The sequence below is a fragment of the Astatotilapia calliptera genome, chromosome 9 (assembly GCF_964374335.1).
Source record: "Astatotilapia calliptera chromosome 9, fAstCal68.1, whole genome shotgun sequence".
In the NCBI taxonomy this organism is placed as follows: Eukaryota; Metazoa; Chordata; class Actinopteri; order Cichliformes; family Cichlidae; genus Astatotilapia; species Astatotilapia calliptera.
This window is the reverse complement of record NC_137430.1, coordinates 29,969,299-29,991,191: the sequence shown is the minus strand read 5'-3', so window position 1 is coordinate 29,991,191 and position 21,893 is coordinate 29,969,299. Positions and strand designations below refer to the sequence as shown.

The 21,893-nt window shown below is 38.5% G+C and overlaps 1 protein-coding gene and 1 long non-coding RNA gene across 13 annotated transcripts; both read right to left on the bottom strand.

Moving 5' to 3' along the window:
• Positions 1-4,743: 4,743 nt before the first annotated feature.
• Positions 4,744-13,536, bottom strand: LOC145430990 (programmed cell death 1 ligand 1-like). 12 transcript variants are annotated; one of them, XM_080306205.1, is made up of 8 exons: positions 13,400-13,536; positions 9,947-10,267; positions 9,193-9,456; positions 8,708-8,998; positions 7,521-7,624; positions 7,210-7,298; positions 6,793-6,838; positions 4,744-6,625 (listed from the first exon to the last, which is right to left on the bottom strand). In XM_080306205.1, coding segments are annotated over exons 1-7 (1,143 nt in total). In that variant the 5' UTR covers positions 13,473-13,536; the 3' UTR covers positions 4,744-6,625; positions 6,793-6,837. The 12 variants fall into 12 exon arrangements, 9 of the variants coding, with proteins under 9 accessions (XP_080162331.1, XP_080162332.1, XP_080162333.1 ...); XM_080306206.1 differs by having other exon boundaries at positions 7,226-7,298; XM_080306207.1 differs by having other exon boundaries at positions 7,232-7,298.
• Positions 13,537-14,459: 923 nt separating this feature from the next.
• Positions 14,460-16,856, bottom strand: LOC113029443 (uncharacterized). Its single transcript, XR_003273420.2, has 3 exons — positions 16,693-16,856; positions 14,890-15,153; positions 14,460-14,726 (listed from the first exon to the last, which is right to left on the bottom strand). It is a non-coding gene; the product is annotated as an uncharacterized LOC113029443 (long non-coding RNA).
• Between the last annotated feature and the right edge of the window lie 5,037 nt (positions 16,857-21,893).

The following is a 21,893-nucleotide window of genomic DNA, read 5'->3' as shown; positions in this document are numbered from 1 at the left end:
GAGAATGACCGAGCTAAGATCCTGTGGGACTTCCAGATACAGACGGACAAAATGGTGGTGGCTAACCAACCGGACATAGTGGTGGTAGACAAACAGAAGAAGACGGCCGTAGTGATCGATGTAGCGGTTCCGAATGACAGCAATATCAGGAAGAAAGAACACGAGAAGCTGGAGAAATACCAAGGGCTCAGAGAAGAGCTCGAGAGGATGTGGAGGGTGAAGGTAACGGTGGTCCCCGTGGTAATCGGAGCACTAGGTGCGGTGACTCCCAAGCTAGGCGAGTGGCTCCAGCAGATCCCGGGAATAACATCAGAGATCTCTGTCCAGAAGAGCGCAGTCCTGGGAACAGCTAAGATACTGCGCAGGACCCTCAAGCTCCCAGGCCTCTGGTAGAGGACCCGAGCTTGAAGGATAAACCGCCCGCAAGGGCCCGCAAGGGCGTGCTGGGTGTATATATATATATATGTATATATATATATATACACATTATATATTGTACTATTCTTAGTTAGCGTATTGTCTGTCTTGTCTTAATGTTGGTTTAAAATGGAGCACTGTAACAAAAAATAATTTCCCCCAGGGATCAATAAAGTATTCTGATTCTGATTCTGATTCTGATATATATATATATATATATATATATATATATATATATATATATATATATATATATATATATATTTCATTGATCCACTTTCAGTCCATTTTATGCACTGTGAAATCTGTTATTTAACCTTGAGGCAAAGGTTTGCAACAAGCATTGCTGCTATTTAACTTGTGACAAAAAGAGGTTGGCCTAATAGTTACTAGAAACTTGTCTAGTTTTAACCCAGTTCACGACCATTAGCATCAAGTGTCAGTCCAGTTACTTAATGTGTGGCCTTTCACTTATTTTATCTAGTTGGCCTGCCCTGCTCTGGGTTTGTCATATGCTTCAAGAGATTAAAAAGAAGAAAGAAAAAGATAAGGAACAATACAAACACCCCACCCTTACCAGGGAAAGACCTCTTGCTGTCAGGAATTTAGTTTTGTGTGAACTCACGTCTTGGTTATGATAAGGCCCAAAAGTATAGGCTTTTGACAATCTTAAAAACACCAAAGCTACATTTTCTAGATAATAAATTTTGATCCAGCCATGCACATTTCACCATTAAGCAACCATCTTGGTAAATGAGCAGTGATTTCAATTTTTTCAAGTTTCTGTCTAAATGAATGAGGAAGAGGCCTTTCTTTAAATCTGTCTTTTAGTGAACAACTGAGATTAGTGGAGTGTGATATAAATGGCATACTAATTTGTAAATGGCGCTTTACTAGTCCCTAAGGACCCCAGAGCACTTTACACAACCAGTCATCCACCCATTCACACACTGCTGATGGCAAGCTACACTGTAGCCACAGCCACCCTGGGGCGCACTGACAGAGCCCCAGGGTGGGGCCGGACACTTGCGCCACCGGGCCCTCTGACCACCACCAGTTGGCAACGGGTGAAGTGTCTTGCCCAAGGACACAACGACCGAGACTGTCCAAGCTGGGGCTCGAACCGGCAACCTTCCGATTACAAGGTGAACTCCCAACTCTTGAGCCACGATTGTACGAATAGAAAATGGGAAAAAGTTGTAACTACACTGGTGATTCTGTTTGTCTGGATGTAGCATTTTCAGTGGAAGAAACTTTTTTCATTCATCCAAGTGTTTTTCTTCAGTCTCAGTTGACTGCAGGTTTTCCCAATTTGTAAACAGTACATTGCACAATGACTGAAACCAGCACCACTGAATGAACAATGTGCTGTGAGGTCATAAGGGTGATCCCGTATGTGTCAGGAGTATCGGAAAAGTTGAGACACATGTATTTCCAAACACAGTGTCTCTGTGGCTTTTAAATGCCAAAAAAATGCTGTGCCAAAAACTGGTTCACCCCTGACACAAACAGGGTAACTGACCTCCCAGCCCATAACTTATGACTAAGTTCCTTCACTGGGCTGGTTTCAGTCATTATGCAAATGTACTGTTATAAGATTGGGGAAACCCGCAGTCAGCTGAGACTGAAGAAGTTATGTGACTGAGTGACAAAACGTTTCTCCCACAAAACGCTACGTCCAGATGAACAGAATCAACTTTTGCGATTTACTTACCTGGATGATTGAGCATGCATCAAGACAACAACACTGGCATTGTTCATAGAATAACAGGGAGATGCAGAAATACACTTTAATCTTACTGAAGTTACATTTAATCATTAATTTATACACCACTTTATTCTATACATTTTAAACATTTTATCTACACTGCAAAAAAAAAAATCTGTAAAAATTATTGTGAAATACTGTCAAATGGCAACAATAACATACCATAAAATCATCCATCCATTCTCTTCTGCTTATGCAATTCCGGGTCACAGGAGGGCAGGGGGCTGGAGCCTATCTCACCTGTCATAGGGCAAGAGGCAAGGTACACCCGGACAGAGCTAACACAGAGAGACAGACAACCTTCTACACTCACATTCACATCTATGGGCAAGAGCTCCCGGCACCCAGCGACTTCCCAAGGGCTGTGGTGGACCAACTGACAGGCATCCTCACCAGGCTGTTGAACCTCTACTTGACTCATGCTACCATTTCCACCTTTATGCAGGCCACCATTATTTCCATCCCCAAAAAGACTGGTATAGACAGCCTTAATTACTGCACACCTATAGCACTCACGTCTCTAGTCAGACGGATAGTGAGTGCATAGTGTCTCAGTACATCTGAGATGGATCAGGTGAATCAGGTCCCACAACTCCAGACTCACAAAAAGCTTCTTTCCCAGGGCCACACAGACTGTTAACAAACACTATCCCCCCACACCCCACCCCTGTCCACCCACCTCACCAATCGGAGCCATGATCTGAGTAAGCCTCATCACTCAGTCCACTCACACTGGGACTCTGTACTTGGATCAAGTCCATTGCACTACTTCCAAGCACTTTGCTCTCCAGTGTGTGCCTTTCTTGAGTTTGTATTTATGTTTCCTGTTTGTTACTTATTCATGCTGCCTTAATATTTCAATTTAACCCCCCCCCCCCCCCCCCCCCACACACACACACACACACACACACACACATGATGAGTGCTGTGGAATTTTAGTTTCATACATTAAATACTTCATTACTTCTGATCATTACTAAGAAACTACTAGACAAAAGAAGGCTTTCAGGGAATACTGTTAAATGTTCAGTTTAATGCCTTATGCCAGAAAAGGATCCAGAGGGTATTTAGGTGGATTCTTTCACATTTTTAAAGAAGCCAATATAGTGAAATAACAGATTAAATACTGTGGTGAGCCATTTTCAGAATCTACAGAGATATTAAAAACAGCCACACTAATTATTGTATGAGAACTGAGCACTAAATCAGATCTGAGAAATCAGACAGAAAGTCTGAGTAAGGCTCAGTATGATCAGGATGACCAGTAATTTTGTCTGCTACCCTGTTAAGTATAGTTCTGAACTCAAACAAAATATAGGCCTTTATGTGATGGTGAAAATCCAAGAAAATTCCGAAACAACAGCTCCAAGACACTCTTCTGGCAATAAATTAATTAAATTTATTAGAATTCTTGTTTCATAATAACACAAAAAAATGGATAATATATGTTTTGAAAAATGAGCACAATGCAGCCTTCTGGAATAAAGTAGATATCTTAGGTGCTAAGGTATTTGTGGAAATAAAAAAAATGAATAAATCAGTTTTTACAGTCATCCAAAACTGTTCGACTACAACCTAAGATGAACAAAACACATTACATATTACATGTCATTCTTTATTTAACATCAACAAATGTTTTTAAAACCACATTTTATAGTTTTCTATGGGGCTATCAATCTGTCACATTATCATTCGGGAATTGTGGCACATGTTTCTTACAACAGTTCATTGCTTCAGGCAATTGAGGTTTGTTGTCACGGGTTGCTCTGACAGATGGGCATACATTTGATTTCTGGCTGCTACTTTCGCTCTTAATTTCTATGCAAACATTAGGGATGTACACAGTTTAACACTCTGAATTTTAGCTAAGCTTTTATTGAATAAATATAAATATTTAGAATCTGCTTTTGTTGTTGTTGCTGTTATGTCCTGATATGTAAAACTTTAAAACTGAAAAGTTATGTTTTTTGTGTTTGTGTGGGGTTGTTTTAACATAACTTTGTAACTTTGTAAGCATCATATTTTTACACACCACATAATGCCAGCCCATATTAAACATGGATGACACATGGGAGTCCTCAAGCAGAACTTCAATGACGCACAGTTTAAGTTCCAGTTTTGTGAACATTACGTGCATGTGAGACTAGCCTATATTCTGAGTGGGCTCCGGACTCTGTGACTTACTGCTCTCGATCAGCCAGGCAAGTGTTAACATTTGTCATATTTGTTAATTTCACCACGGGTTTTTCTTCATATTTATGTGGAGACACTGTGTTTTAAACAAGATCTTAACACTGCTTTATCTGTGTAATGTCCAAGTACTTTGATCAGTTAAATCTGTTTTTCACATTGAATGTGTAAAGGTTTCTCAATATTTAACAATGTGTCTTGCTTTACAGTTGACCTTATCTGTTATTCCTTTGTAATTAAGCAAAAGTAATTTTTGATTCTAAAATATATATCAGTCAACTTTAATTTCTTATGTGTTGAATATTGTTATGGTAAAGATCTGACAACCACAGCTGGCAATATTTTATATTCAGAGACACATGAAGGCATTTTCAATAAATAGGATTTTAGTGCAATAATAAAGACCTTCATTTTTTTTCCAGCTTATTGATTCAAAAGAAGTAAAAATACACAAACAATACAGAAAAGTGGAACTGTTTTGCTTTGATCTGCAATTGATGCTCTCAACTTGATGTATATTTACATAAAAAATTATTAGCCAGGCAATCATTCCTCTTGCTTTCATACCTATGATCCATTTAGAGTAACCAGTTAACCTAACATACATGTCTTTGGATGTCGGAGGAACCCAGCATATTTGCATATTTGGACAGGACAAAGAAACCTAAACTTGCACAAATACTGTTGCTGCAATACACTGTAGCACCTCACCTGCTCACTGCTCAGTTTACATACATAGCAAATATGTAAGCTTAACAAATCAAATGACAGCAATGGTTCTGAATGTTGTCTGTACAGTTAATAAAATGAGGACATGGATATGAATACAGTAAAAATTCTAACCATTCGGCCTTATCAAAATATTGCAGCAACATTACAAACCCTGATTCAAGACAGCAAAGAAAAAAACACCTTCATTTTCATCAAAAATACATTCAGCTGTAGTACCTTACTTGAATTCAATCACATGTATCCAGCAATAAAGTTGCATGAAGGACACTTCATTCATTGCAACTTCTTTAAAAAGTTACATTTTCTTAAAATCTCCAGAAGAATTAAAGAAAATGTAATTTCTTCCGTTTCTATTTACATAAGTAAGTACATAAGTAAGGTTTTATCTGTATAGCACCTTTCAAGATAAAAATCACAACGTGCTTCACAGAAAAGCTAAAACATAAAAACAAAAGCCAAAAGTTTAAAATGTATGCTCACATTGTACACAGCTTCAAAAATGCAGTTTCTTACACATCATGAGTTACACTCAGTTTCTGTGTGTATCATTGTGTTTCTTCATGTTAAAAATATTTCCATACCATTTTGTTCAAGGAGATGAGGTAGAGCAAGAACTATCAAAAGTGCTCCAAAGAAGGAACAGTGATGAACCAGCGACAGAGTTATGAGCAATCAAAGCTCATTTATGCATGTGGGGACTAAAGATTAGCCTATGGTTTTTTTGGCCCATGTGGTCTGATAATGGTACTGGCAGTAGGATGAGAGAGTGCACAGTGCATCACAGTTCAGTGCATATGGAGCTGCATAGCTGCAGACCAGTCGGGTTGACCCCTCCTTTCCACTGCCAAAAGTACAACAATGGCCACATGAGCATCAGAATTAGATCACAGAGCAATGGAAGAAGGAGGCATGAGTTCATGAATCACATTTTCTATCTACATTTGGAACACTTAGCACCAGGATGCACTTTTAAGAAGGCAAGCTGGTGGAGGCAGTGTGATGCTTTGAACAATGTTTTGCTGGGAAATCTTGGGCCCTGCCTTCCTTGTGAGTGTTATTTTGGCACATACCAGCTACCTGCTGGTACCTGCTGCTGGAGATCACATACACCCTTTACATACACATACACCCTGCTCCCTCCACAGAGCAAGGAAGGAGCATTGACTCGGAACCCAAATTCCTCAGATCTCAGTCCAATCAATCATCTGCAGGGTGTGCTGGACAAACAAGTCAGCTCCATGGAGACTGCTTCCCACAGCTTACAGGACTTAAATGATCTCTTGCTAAAATCCTGGTGCCAGATACCACAGCACACCCTACGGGGTCTAGAGGAATCCATGCCACGACAGGTCAGGGTTGGTTTGGCAGGAGCAGGTGGCGCAACACAATATTAGGCAGGTGGTCATAATGTTATGTGTTATTGGTATAGGTTAATCATTTCAAAGTTCCAAGGTGCTGGCAGCAACCATTTACATGGAGTCTGTAACTGTAACACTGTAGTTGGCTCCTCAAAAGTGCCTGCAATTAGAAATTAAACAGAATTCAGTTCATAAACACTTAAAATACTTGAAAAATATTTTATAAAAAACACAGGCATACCCTCCAAAAGTTATTTCTTGAAAGCATCTTACTTTAAAAACTTTAAAGTCACTACTGATTGAGGGTTTAAGGGTTTAATATATTACCTCAGAGAGTTTATTTTCCATGTTATGTTCCAGTTTCATTTTCACTCTGTGGGAAAAAAAACTGTTGTCACCATAAATGACTTTAACCTCCTCAGAGTGCTTCAGTGAGTAATTTAAATATCTTTAGATGTCTTTAGATCCTAGATAAATTAACAGTTATTTAAGTTTTACAGTTTCCACTTAATGTTGTAAATTGTTTTTAAATTGTTTAATTGTTTTGGCTCTAAAACTGCAGACATTTTGATGTCAGCATTTCAAGTCAGATCTTAAATATAACTGAGCAGGGCCATCAGAGATGTTTAAAGGGGCGGGTGCTCAAAGTTAAAAAGGGGCACATAGAACCAGGCTGAAGAACAACAACACACATTCTTTAAGGTGACAGAAGGAAACAGGATAAAGACATGCTGTGGAAGAGACCAGAGATTGGAGGCACCATTACCGTTGAAGGGTTGCTGCTGCTCGTGCTGCTGCTGCTCCTCCTGCTGAGTCCAAAGGAGACATGGTAGCTGATTAAACAAGTGTTGTGAGATAATAATAAAATGCAAAGATTGGTGACAGCGCTTGGAACCACAAGGCAACAAAACTGTGAGAAATAAACTACGCTCTGCCTGTGAATCACTCTTTGCCTCTCTTCCTCCTTCTATCTCCTCACCTCATCTATCACTCTCGCTGGTGGTTGACAAGTAGAATAGCACAGAATAAAATAAGTGGTGGTGTGTACTTCTTACCTTATTGTGTCTGTTACGACGTACTACCAGGAATATTAGTAGTGCTAAAGCCAAAACTGCAACAAGCACTCCAATAGCAATGCCTATGACATTAGTTGACTGTCCTGCAACAGAAAACACAAATTCAAAATGATAACCTTTTTTGTTGGAATTTTGAGGCATTTTTTTTAACCTGTCCTGTTCATGACCTGAATGTGTTTTTGTGCAAAACACATTTGTCTCCAAAAGTTGATTCTGTTCATCTGGACGTAGCGTTTTCTGGGAGAAACGTTTCGTCACTCATCCAAGTGACTTCTTCAGTCTTCAGTCTCTTCAGTCACTTGGGTGAGTGACAAAACGTTTCTCCCAGAAAACGCTACGTCCAGATGAACAGAATCAACTTTTGGAGATTTATTTTCCTGGATGACTGAGAATGCATCAAGACGTTTTAAAAACACATTTGCTTTGCCAACAGAAGCTCTATAAACCTTCTATAGGCTGCTCTACATAGTTTTTCTTTTTTAATGGATTTTTTTTTCAGTGAAACATGGCCACAGCCAATCGCTCTCACTAAGCAATGTAATTGATCAGTAGGGACCAGAGAGAACTGAAATCACCCAGGTGTTTTTTCAAGACTAATGCAATCTAGAAATACATTACTCTGCTGAGTACCACAAAAATGATTTCTTGATGTCCAATTAATAAGCATTAGTGTCTTAATAAATATAAATATATATATAAACTTTTTTTACTGCACATCAGTGACTGACGTAATAGCACCAAGGCAGCCAACAATCGATATCACTCGATTAATGTATACCTAACAACCCAACTACAAATTGCTTATTGTGCAGTACTTCAGGTAAAAGAGAGTGGAGCTATGTGCATACAGTTCTTAAGGAACACCTATAAATTAATTTCCCACTTCCAGCAGGAGCTGGAATGTTTTATACAGTCTGGTGAGAAATTCTAGGCCTCCAACCTTGTAATAAAAAAGTGGAAACATTTAAATAACAACTAAAACAAGATGAGTCTCATTAATGGAAGTAACAGAAGAATTTCCAGATCATGGTAAATGGTAAATGGCCTGTATTTGTATAGTGCTTTACTAGTCCCTAAGGACCCCAAAGCGCTTTACACATTCAGATCATAAACAAATATGAAAAATAACTTGCAGTGATTTTCTTCAAGTCCTTACTCGAACTTACCTTCTGTAATCTGAAGAACTGTGTTTTTTACGAGTGTCTTGTCAGCATTAGTCAGTTCACACGTGTATATTCCATTCTGATCTGAAGATAAGTTCTGTAGTGTGAGCGTGCCAGTCTTTGAAACATCCTTCACGTACTGCTTCCATTTATCTGAAACTGTGTAAGTTCCTCCGGATTTCATCTGTGTCACAATGAGCTGACTGTTGTTGAATCTCCAGATGAGATTGGTTGCAAGAGTATTTGAGTCGGTGCATGGGATTGTAATTTCAGAGTCAGGACAAGTGATAGAAGCTGAAATCATCAAAGCAGGGATGAATATGAAAATAAATTATTTTGATGTCAGATTCTGACACAAAAAGAAAAACTGTGAATGTTATCTCTTGCCATAATACATAGAAAAATCTGCACATTCAGATATTTCACAGCAGTAAGACCAAAGATGTGATGAAGTTTTAAACTAACTACAGATCTTGTTTAGTACTTACTTGGTTTAAACAGAGTTGATGTCTTTGTGTTTTTCCGAGTGCTGATGGTGCAGCTGTAGGTTATATTAGTATCACTGTCTAAGTGTGTCAGAGAACTACTGATGCTGTAAAGTTGCCCATCACGCTGGACGTGTGGATTTGGCACATGAGCCAAAGGTGATGAAGGTTCTGTGGACCAAGTGAGTTTAGGTTCTGGGTAGATTCCCTCTGACATGCAGAAGATCATATTTCCTTCCTGGTTGATGTTTACTTTCTGGACTGGACCTGGGAAGAAAAAAAAAAGACAAATTAAATTAAAAGAAGAAAAAGAATATATTTCCAAGGCAAAAATATCAAATTCAACCTGAATGAATGCAGGACACACGATACTGAGTGAATGACTTGTGATTGTGGTTATTCAATAATAATAATAATAATAATAATAATAATAATAATAATAATAATAATAATTGTCTATTACAACGCCAGATATTCATAGTCAATTTCTATATATTAAAGTCACTGCATGTACAGATAATCCCTGTTAGCTAAATGCTCAGTTTGAACAGCTGTTTCTACACTCTTGGCTCTACTCTTGGCTCTGTATGATGTTAGAGATGTTAGAAATACTCTAAAATGTCTGACTGAAGAACACTTGGTCTGTATAATACAGACTAAGCTTTCAGGATGGAGGTGCTAAGTTTGTGGCCTTTTTTGTAGCCAGCAGGTGTCTATGGGAAAGTTTCAAGGTGTGTGTTTTCTGTATTTGTCATACCATCTACAATCACATTGATAATTGACTCCTGGTTTCCACTGGTGACACTGGTGTAACACTTGTATCTCCCCTCATCTTGAAATTCCACTCCTGTCAGTTGAAGTGAAGCATTTCCACTGGAGACTTGGTCTTTAAAGATTGATGTCCTGCCTTTGAAACGCTGGTCCTGGTATCCAAGCTGGTCTTGGTTGTGGTAGAAAGAATGGACCTGAATGTTTCCTATTGTCTGAATCTGAATCCAGTGGATGACTAGTTCAGGACCAGGTTTAAATGTGCACGGTAAGATGCAGTTTTTCCTAAACTCGCAGGAGACTGAATTATCTGTAACACAACAGGTCAAAAGAAATCATGTAATTCAATTTAATTTAAAAAAAAGAAAAAAGAATTGACTTAAGTCTTTTTTTTAGATGTGCTCCCTGACAAACAACATTTGTGACATGTATAGCTGTATTGTTGCATTTTATCTGGTTACATGTGCTTTGTTGCATCAGTGTTGAGGGGCTCATTCTCTAATATAAAACATTATCTTGTTATTTTGATGGAAAGAAAATGAGTTGTCAATTTTTTTTTTAGGCAAATGTCTGCAGCAAATCAGGAATGCTATTTAACAGAGGTTTCTCTTTTACAGTATGCTCAAACACTACCCTTTCCTGTGTAGAGAGATGATAGTATCATATTAGCTTAGGTTTTTATTTATTTTGGGTTGCAAGCCTGCACTGCGGTGGTATTAAAGTTCAACAAGTAATTGTTGAACAAAAAACTCAAATTCAACTTTGTAAACATGTATCTGTATACAGTTTTCTTTTTTTCAGGATTACACTCTTGTGTCTACTTGTGTTTAACAAATGAATGTAATTTTAACACAGTTCAGCAGCACTGCATTTTATGCTTCAATACAGTTGATCAATGTCTGGCCTGTCGTTTACTTTGTCAACGTTAGTATGGCACTCTGAGCAAAAAAAAAAAAAGTCAAGCCTTGCTCTAGAGTGCTTGATATGCTTCAAGGGGTCAGAAAGAAGGAGAAGAAGAAAAGGCAGAAACAAGACGTGGGGCTCAAACACTATCCTTCTTGGAGGATGAAATTTGATTCTTATTCAAGACCACTGTTATATTTTGCTATTAAGCAGTTTGCTTTAAATTTTATTCTTTTTGGTTATGTTTAAGTAAAAGAGAGTTTTAAACACATGTTCCAAAGCTCACTAAGTTTCACTAAGTCAAAATCCTAGCAACTTTTTTAGCTCTTTAAATCTTGGATTTAGGTTATAACACTACTTAAATAGAATCAGTCAAATCTAGTAAAATAAGGATTATTTAAAGAAAAAAAAAACACACACACACAAGTTATTCTTATGCATTGTAAAAATTGTAGCTCCAGTGTACAGACATTGTAGTTTCTTCTTCAACCGACCAGAGCACTGAACACATTATATTATCATAGAAATACAGAAAGTAAAGAAAAAAAGCATACAGAGAAGTACACTTGCACAATTTCTACAGTAGCAATATGTATGACACAATCGCCTTGAGGCGACTGTTGTTGTGATTTGGCACTATATAAATAAAAATGAATTGAATTGAAAATTAAATTGAACATGTCACACATCCCCAAAAGTTGATTCTGTTCATCTGGACGTAGCGCAGTGGTTGTTGATCAATTGTCATGAGAATTTGCACTAATGATTAAGGAACTGACCTCCCAGCCCATTGTTCATTCAGTGGTGCTAGTTTCAGTCATTGTGCAAATGTAATATTTATAAAGTTGGGAAAACCTGCAGTCAGCTGAGACTGAAGAAGTCAATTAGATGAGTGATGAAACATTTCTCCCACTGAAAACGCTACATTCAGATGAACGGAATCAACTTTTGGGGATTTACTTACCTGTATGATTGAGCATGCATCAAGACACATGCCACGCAGCTGTCAAGAGAGAGGTAATTACTGATCAAATAACAGCTTAGAGAGAATTCATGCTTCTGTATTGAATCTACACAGCACAGTAGGTACATCAACCTGTCTAAAACCATAAAACATAACATACACTGAAGCCTGTGCCATGCTCCTCTATGGAAGTTTGTGTAATGGTCATGGGGGCGACCGTGGTTCAGGGGGTTGGGAAGCTCATCTGTAACCTGCACTCTCTGTCCTGGTCATTGTGTCCTTGGGCAAGACACTTCACCTACCGCCTACTGGTGTTGGCCAGAGGGGCCGATGGCGCAATATGGCAGCCTCGCTTCTGTCAGTCTGCCCCAGGGCAGCTGTGGCTACAACTGTAGCTGCCTCCACCAGTGTGTGAATGTGAGAGTGAATAGTGGAATTGTAAAGCATTTTGGGTGCCTAGAAAAGTGCTATATAAATGCAATCAATTATTATTATTATTATTAACTACTTAAAAGATCAGTCGCAATAATTGCCGTATTGTGGCTGATCTTTTAAGTACTGTTGATAATATAAAACACCAGGCAAAAGCATGAATGCTAAGGCTTAGAAAGATTCCCCACAAGTCTAAATCAGCTATTAGGGGTGATCTGTTTCCATGTAGCTGAGCAATGTTCTATTTTTAGAGTTGGTAAAAGCTGACAGTAAGTGAGGAGACAAAAACGTAGTTTAGCTTTAACACTAAACTTGAAAGAAGATTGTGTTTAAATTATATCTTTCTTTGATCCATCGTCAAAATAAACAGTAAATAACCACTAGAAGTGAGTAGAGTGTTAAAATTGATAAATATAGGTAAGTAATTTACCTATATTACCTATATAAGAAACTTAGGTCCAGGCGGTAAAACAGAAATGTAAAAACGTTATTTATGTGTTGTGTTTAGTTTTGTTATTTGAAACTGAAAGAATTCATTGTGCTAAATGAGCCAGCTTGGTAAGATTCCAGAGTTAGTCATGTGCACTTCGCACTGAACTAAAGTCCACTTGTAAGAATGAAGGTATGCGCTGGTAATAAGCAATCTGTTTTTGCCATTATAGTAAAAGTTAGTATACATTGTTTTTTCAAATAAACAATTAGCTTCTCAGTACTCAGCTGGCCTATTTTAGAACGTGTTATTCTTCTGTCAATCTGTGTAATCACATAGAAAGAAAGGAAGGGAATATTTAAACATATTTTCTTCCTGCTCTTTCAGGCTTCTTTCTTCCAGATGAATGGTTGCTTGATTTCCTAACACCCTGAAAACCTAACAGCACTTCATATATTTATTTATATATAGAAAAAGGTTCAACCACATAAACTAAAGAAATAAACTAAAAACCAGAAACCTTGGTACATAACAAACACTACATGTCCTTGGAGTAAGTGTGAAAACAAAGATAAATTAGTGAATTAGTTTTCTGATATTCCTGCTTTTTGTGGCTATTTTTTTAACATGCCAACATAACAGACTAATATTAACAGATCTGAAGTCAATGTTTAGACTGGAAAAGGTTAGAAAACTCTAGAATCCTCACTTACCCCCTCTGGCAATGTTCCATACAAAGTTCAGATGAAAGACCACCAAAACTACAAGAAATCTGAAGACAGTCATTCTTTGAAGCTTGATTTCAGCACGCTACTGGGAACTGGAGAGAAATTCTGGAGCAGTCACTGGTGTCAAGCCAGCCTACAATACCTATTATGGCAAGGTCGAAACTTGATTTCAAAATAAAGGTCTTAAAACTTGATTTCAAAATAAAAGCTCGTTAAAATTCCTCTACTCTTTCTATGAGTTATTAAACGGAAAATTCACTCTATATAATCATTTCACTCTCGATCAACAGTATAGGCCATCACAGTGTTATCATGCAAATATAGGGTGACCGGCCGTCCTCTTTTCCCACTTGTCCGCTTTTCACGTTCCGTCCGGGGCGTCCGGGGGGATTTTCGAGATTGTTAAAAAAATGTCCTGGTTTTCATATAGTCCGACAGAAAGCCTAATGATGTTTAAAAGAGCCCAAAGTGTAAGTGCATCTTTTCAGACGAACTGCAAAATAAATTTCCCTCGTACCGACCCAGTACTGGTAATTTTTCTTATGCAGATGAGGCATTATTTCTGTACTGTTATTTAATTCCATAGGCTTTTAAGTTATTATTTTTTTGCACTTGTAGACTTGTAAAAGCCTATTTGACATGTTTTTATTTCAGAATTTATTAACTGCACAGAGAAGGCATTGTTTATATATGTTAAAAATGTTTATTTAAGCAAGTTCTTCATGACTGAGCCAAGTGTCCTCTTTTTTGGGAATCAAAATATGGTCACCCTATGATAATATCAAGTCAGTCAGGTTTTACCTTCCAAAATAAAAGTCATTTAAAACTACCCATATATGACCTACTCCTTCAATGTCTCTGGAATGCTAATAAAAGGAAAATCGCTGTGACCCATGTGTGACCCATCACACCCCTCACACAGACCTTTTTCCCTCCTTCCATCCGGCAGACGCTATCGCAGCATTGGGGCCCGATCCTCCAGACTGCGGGATGACTTTTTCCCCCAAGTCATCAGACTCCTGAACTCACTACCAGCTTGAGACACTTGTTATTAGTGTCTCATCAACATTAATGAGTTCACACGTGTATATTCCTTTCTTATCTGTAGATAAGTTCTGCAGTGTGAGGCTTCCTGTCTCTGAAACACTCTTCACATACGGCCTCCACTCCTCTGAAACCGTGTAAGATCCCCCGACTTCACTCTCAGTCACGATGATCTGACTGTTGTCGAATCTCCAGATGAAACGAGTTCCAGGACTTTTTGAGGCAGAGCACTGGATTGCTGTTTCAGACTCAGAACCAGTGACATTAGCTGAAATGATATCAAAGAAAAGTACATGTGACATAAAAAAAAATGATTCCAGTTTCTAAAAATATCTGATCATTAACTGTGATTCTAATAAATGAGTCCAAAAAATAAGACAAATACACAAACAAGTTTGTACAATTACTGCGACTCTTCCTTAGTTACTCACTGAGTTTAAATAAAGTTGCTGTTCTTCTGCTTTTTCTTGTGCTGACAGTGCAGGTATAATTTAAACCAGCATCAATTTCTGAGCGTGTCAGAGAACTACTGACGCTGTAAAGTTGTCCGTTCTGCTGGACACGGGGTTTTGACTCAGTGGAGGAAGAAGATTCAGGATCTGTAAACCAGGTGAGCGTAGGTTCAGGGGAGATCCCCTCTGACCTGCAGATGATGCTTTCTCCTGACTGCTCAATGTAAACTTTTTGGACTGGAACTGAAAAAAAAACAGAGAAAAGTTTTAGCTCAGTGGGTTTGCAGGTGACCACATGCTGTACGGCCAGAGAGCAGTGGCCCGGGTTGGGCTGACCTGTGGCCGTTTGCTGCATGTTTTCCCTTCTCTCTTCCTGCTTTCCTGTCCATCCTCATCCTCACTGTCACTATCTAACAACAGCAAAGTGTAAAAAAAAACATAATAATATTTAAAAAAGAGAACCTCAGTGAATACAACGAGCATGAGGACACACTCTGTTGAGCAACTGAGTTCAAAGTGGATCTATTATGCTTGACTGTCACATTGGTGAATATTTAATTTGGCCAACATAAATGCAACATGTTTTTCTCTTTGTTCTGTTTTGTTTTAGTCAACGTTGAAGATGGGGAGCAAACATGATTATAACATGAGAGTGGGTTAAAACTTAAGATCTCAGATATTTGCAGGTGTCCCTTTGCTGTGTCTTTTGCTTCAGTTTCTCATACACTAAAACTGTCTGAGGTGTCTGTATCTATATTTGCAGCAGTGTAGGAATGCTGTATCAACTATGGTCTGGAAATGTAATCTTATCAGCTAAATGTTTCTGTCCACTAGCAGACAGAGCAACACAATATTCCAAAAACTAAATCCAGTAAAGAAAACAAGCAACATGCCCTGAAAGTATTTTTCAAGTTAGCTGCAGTTTTTGTTTTGTGTTTTTTTTTAGGTCTATTAGTTTTTGTAAAAATCATGTTCACTGAGGTTCACAGATTTTCTTTTCTAGTAAAAGATTAACAGCTTGGACGGGAAAGCAGTTTAAAAGCATGTGAAGAATGAAGCACTTCCAGTTTGAGGAGCAGGTGGCGTTAGCCGTGTGGCTTCTGTGAAATACCTAAAATGTCTGCCTAACAAAACAACCAGCTTAACAAATCTTATAAACATACATTTGCATAATGACTGAAACCATCCCACTGAAGGAACAATGGGCTGGGAGGTCAGTTCCTTATTCCTAATTGTGCAAATTCTCATGACCACTGATCAACAACCACTGATCAATGTCCATGAGTACCATTCACAGAGAGCTGGCGAATGGCTGCAATCACAGCATTGTAAGATGGCGAAAGATGTACCCTTAGGCCCCCTCCCTGTCCAGGATGTGCACATCCTCATCCTTGAAAGAGTGTCCACTGGCCTGTAGGTGTGAATAGACAACAGAGTCCTGGCCTGACAAGGTAGCTCTTCTGTGTTGTGCCATCTGCTTCGCCAGAGGTTGTTTTATTTTCACCCAGGTGTTACACCTGGGTGGTACACCTGCTGCATTTCATGGACCACATTAACTCGGTGGACCGACACATCAAATTCACCAGAGAGGATACTCACCAGTGTATCCCACTGAAAACGCTACGTCCAGATGGATCTTTCGGAGATTTACTTACCTGGTTAAGCATGCATCAAAACATTGCTGACTTCATAAGCGCTTTAATTTCTCTAAATACCAACATGATTATTAGTAGTATAGTCATGTTAGCTTTATTTCGTTTAGTTTCTGTGTATTTTTCATACCGTCCACAGTCAGGCGGATGAACAACTCTTGGTTTCCTCTGGTGGTGCTGGTGTATCACCTGTATCTGCCCTCATCCTGAAAACTCACATTTTTCAGCAGTAGTGAGTTATTTCCACTGGCGATCTGGTCCTTAAAGATTGACGTCCTGGTAGCGCTGGTCCTGTCTGAAGATCTGAAGACTGCTGTTCACAAACGCTGTCCATTCAATCTGACTGAGCTGGAGCTGTTTTGCAAAGAAGAATGAGCAAAGATTTCAGTCTCTAGATGTGCAAAGCTGGTAGAGACAGACCCTAAAAGACTGGCAGCTGTAATTGCAGCAAAAGGTGGTTCTACAAAGTATTGACTCAGGGGGCTGAATAATTGCGCACACCCCACTTTGCAGTTATTTATTTGTAACAAATGTTTGGAATCATGTATGATTTTCGTTCCACTTCTCACGTCTACACCACGTTGTGTTGGTCTTTCACGTGGAATTCCAATAAAATTGATTCATGTTTGTGGCTGAAATGTGACAAAATGTGGGAAAGTTCAAGGAGGCCAAATACTTTTGCAAGCCACTGTATACCAGTTTGTTGAAAAACCTGGTTATAAACACAATTGTGAATCTGAACTTGCAATTTTTTTTAAATTAATTTGTAATTTGAGGGATTTTTTTCATCCTCTGTATTTTGGTCCTCTCACAAATACATCGTGGATTTATTATCCTTTATGATCTCAGATAAGTTCTGATATTATTAGAAATTATTAGAGGTTCAGAAAGGGTTTTAGAGGTTTAGGATCTCAGCTCTGATGTGAGTGTTTGTGGGGATGTATTACGTACGTTGTATTACGTTGTACGGGAGTATAAAGGTCAAGTTGCATAATATAGGCTAAAGGATTAAAAGTCACAAAGCTTTGTTGTAAAACATTAACTGGCTTAAGGTTCAGTTCAAGTGAAAAAGATACAATTTGCCTTTCAGCTGCATTCTAGAAAAAAGAATGATACCAATGTCAGGACTTGAAAAAAAAAATGTCCAGCCCAAACTTATGAGAAACATGATTTTCATCTGAGAGCTTGAAAAAAGGCAACTGAACTTTGTCACATGATAGGGTGAGGTACAGTAGATCGTACAATAATAGATACAGAGAAAAACCCAACAATTATATGACCCCCTATGAGCAAGCACTTTGGCGACAGTGGGAAGGAAAAACTCCCGGCAGAACCAGGGTCAGGGAGGGGCTGGGCCATCTGCTGCGACCAGTTGGAGTGGCGAAGACAGGACAAAAGACATGCTTTGGAGGAGAGACAGAGATTACTAACAAGTATGATTCAGTGCAGAGAGGTCTACTAACACAGTGAGTGAGAAAGGTGACTAAAGAAGTAATAATCAATGCATCATGGGAATAACCCAGCAGCCTGCACCTATTGCAGCATAACTAACGGAGGATTCAGGGTCACCTGGTCCAGCCCTAACTATATGCTTTAGCAAAAAGGAAAGTTTGAAGCCTAATCTTAAAAGTAGAGATAGAGTCTGTCTCTCGAATCCAAATGGGAAGCTGGTTCCACAGAAGAGGAGCCTGAAAACTGAAGGCTCTGCCTCCCATTCTACTTTTAAATACTCTAGGAACAACAAGTAGGCCTGCAGAGCGAGAGCGAAGTGCTCTAATAGGTTGATATGGTACCTTTTGAATGTCTTAGTTCCAAAGGTGAACACTAGCATGCTCAAATAATAACAGGGATGGATATTATACTGACATTATGGATCACAATTTAGTGGAGAAACATTCTGTTGTTAAACAAAAAAAACTCCAAGTGGAGACAATAAATTAATCAGTTAAGTGAGAAGTAGGATGATGTACAGACATGCATTTGTTGCGCTGTCTTTCTGCCCACTACAGCACATTGTTTGCATGGTCAAAAAACAGTTGTGATGGTAAAACTAATTTTTGAGAAACTTAAACCTAAAAAAGAGAACACCAAATGTCTGCACTCAGTAAGTTCAGTGGTCAGTCTTTTTATTACCATTAATTGATTGTGACCTATTTGAAAAGAGGTGTAGTTTTATTCATTAGGATGATTCTGAGCATGTATTTAAGTATGCCAATTAGTACATGACTGGCATCAGGTTAGGGTTAAACAATGATCTCTCCAAAATGTTCTCTCCACACATCTCCAACTGTGCAGGGTTAAAATATAAATTTTGAATAAGTGACCAACAAGGGGAACATATACATACATATAGAATCCAACCTCGAAAAAAGGGAACATCCTTAACTATTTTAAAACATCATAAGATCATCAGGTTTGTTTCCACGCCCTACCCAACTTGCAAAAGACCCTTTCTTAAATACCCTTTCCCAGTTTCACCACCTATGAAGAACTGTGACAGTCTAACACATCATTTTGTCATAGTATTTAGTCAGGGCCAGCCAATGGCATGAACAGTCTATGTGTTTTTTGGGTGGGGTTTTAGGGCTCAACTACTAAAGGCTGACCACATGACTGTCTGCGTTGCTTGCTCCACACACTGTAGTTTTAGTACTTTTATATATAAATGAAGATCCATTATATTAAAACCCTTGTCTGATGAGTGGACATAACACTGAATAAGCACAGTATATATTTCTGTGTAATTTGAATAAGGAGATTTTAAATCCTGAGATTCTCCCAACTTTGCAGTATTTCTGCGGTTTGGGATGCTAACTTTTGGTTTGCCCCAGCATTTGTTGGGCAAAATTGGAAGAGCTGCTATCACAATGTTACATCTCAATATGGAATCTGATTGCCCTAACATTGCACAAATGGGTCCTAAAAGAATATTTAGGAGTGGCGCTCAAGGGCAGAAAAAAAAACAAACAAGAAAATTAGAGCTAGAAAAAAATAAGACAGGAAAAAGATACATATTATTTATTGACTCTGAGTGAAGTTGACAGTTCAAAGGTTGTGTTTGAACATATTTAACAGCTGAGATCCACAGTTAAATTCTTCTAGGTTAGAAGAAGAATTTAACTTGTCACGGTTTGCAAGGCAAGGACCCAAGATGCAGGCAATGCTGATGTTAGTGAGCTTTATTGAGGAGAATGACATAGAACAAAAGGCGAGTGTGGCGAGAACAGAACTGACAAAACCTAAACTGGGAAAACTAAGAATAAACAAACCTGAAACCCTGAGACACAAATAAAGCCACAGGGCGAAGTAGACCGCTGCTGGGGAACCACACAGACAAACCAGCCACTCACACCAGAAAACACAGGGCTTAAATACACACAGGGCAATCAGGAAATGGGAGACAGGAGGGAGACACAGCTGGGGGAAATCAGAGCTGATGAGACTGAGGGAAGTGAAACAGAATACAATAACCTGAGACACTGACCTTCAAAATAAAAATGGAAAAAAGAACCATGCCACTTAAATACCCTTAAATTCTTCTAGGTTAGCAGAAGAACTTAACTTCTAGGTTTTGACCATTTCGAGCGAGTGTCCTTTTCATTACTTAACGAAGTAGTCAGTAAGGCAAGGCAAGTTTATTTATATAGCACAATTCAACAACAAGGTGATTCAAAGTGCTTTACAGAGACATTAAAAAACAAGGAGTTATGTTTGACTGTACTGTACTTTGGTGAACAGATGTTGTTTAAAAAGTGCTGTATAAATAAATGTGAACTTGAACTTAACTAGATATAACATCCTAGCAATGTTCATTTGCATCTATATTTTAAAAAAACTGCAATTGTTGTGTGTTAATGTATAGACCAGAAAAAATTAATGTACCTATGTAATTACTTCCTGCCTATATTTAAAAATAATAATCTAATGTATAAACTTTTCAGAGGCAAGTTTTTGGAACTTCTTCTGATGTAAAAGGCACATCTACTTTTTCTGGCATGACTACTGCTGAGGAAACATCGTCTGAAACTTCAGACTCATGTACTCCCTCCTCAAACATAACTGAGAACTTTACTGAGGCACCACAGGCTTCTACATGTGTTCATCTTCATTTATTTATGAGAAGTGTGAGTGATTTAATGTTTGTGCTGGATGTTTTTGGGGGGGCTATATGTAAAATCTTATTTAGGGCCACCAAAATCCTAGGTCCAGCCCTGTATTCACCACTGGCTTGGTCTGAGAATAATGGCCTGGTCACTTCAGCATTTGCAAATTCAGTTAATTTTTAGTTGGCTTGATTATGAAGGTTAAGTAATTTGTTGGACTGTTTCAGGCTTAAGTTGAGATGAAACTGCTTAGTTTGATTTCAGTTGACAGAGCTCTTGTGAGAATGAAGGAACATGTTTTAACGTATTTGCTCTATTGCCCCAGTTACATTTCTTCCCTCTGTTAGAGTATACACTACTACTACAAAACACAATAGTTAATACAGTATCTCTTTAATTAATTTTCTTTCTCATTAACTTTTATATCCAGGAGAAAGTGTCCAGAGCTGTGAAGAGACAGGCCAGGAGCTATTTTTTACTTGCTGATAGGTTGTCTACCAGGGGGAACGTGGCTAGGTCGCAAGCTACTATTAATACATGCGTAAGATGAGACCAGGCTTTAGAGGTGCATACAGCAGTCAGTTTGTTTTTGTGAGGAGTGTTCAGCCCTGCAAACTTTGACTCAATAATTCCTGACTGTCCCCCAGGGCTAGGCCTCATGTGGGTACAGGACTAAGATGTGTTAAAATCTTCCAATTCTTTGATCTTTGGGCTGAAGGAAGAACAACACTCTGTGTATAAATGCTCAATTATCAATCCCTTTATTCCATACAATTCTCATTATTCCATAAAACACTTTTGAGCATTAACCATCTGGATGGGAGATGTGGACAGGAGGGTGTCCACCAAATCTCGAAGTGTCTGACCGTTTCTCACATTCTTATAGCTTTAGCCCCCCTTCCACAGTCACAAAAGCTAAACATCCAGATTCTTTCTATCTCAGTGAGCCTAAGTTATGACCTTGGCTTCCTGTGCAGTATGTTCTGTTCCTTCCTAATCAGACAAATAAGGCCATGATTCTCTGAGAACAGTATTTCTTATGAATCAGCAGTATAATGCAATACAAATAAATGTAATAGTTATCACCTTCTTCTAAGTCAGGAGAATAATGTAAACTAAAACTACATAATGATTTCACAATCTTTCATTAGAGGTATAATGTGGCATAAGAGAATATAATAATCGCACAGATGTTTCAATATATTTCAGAGCCTGACTTTTTCTAGAG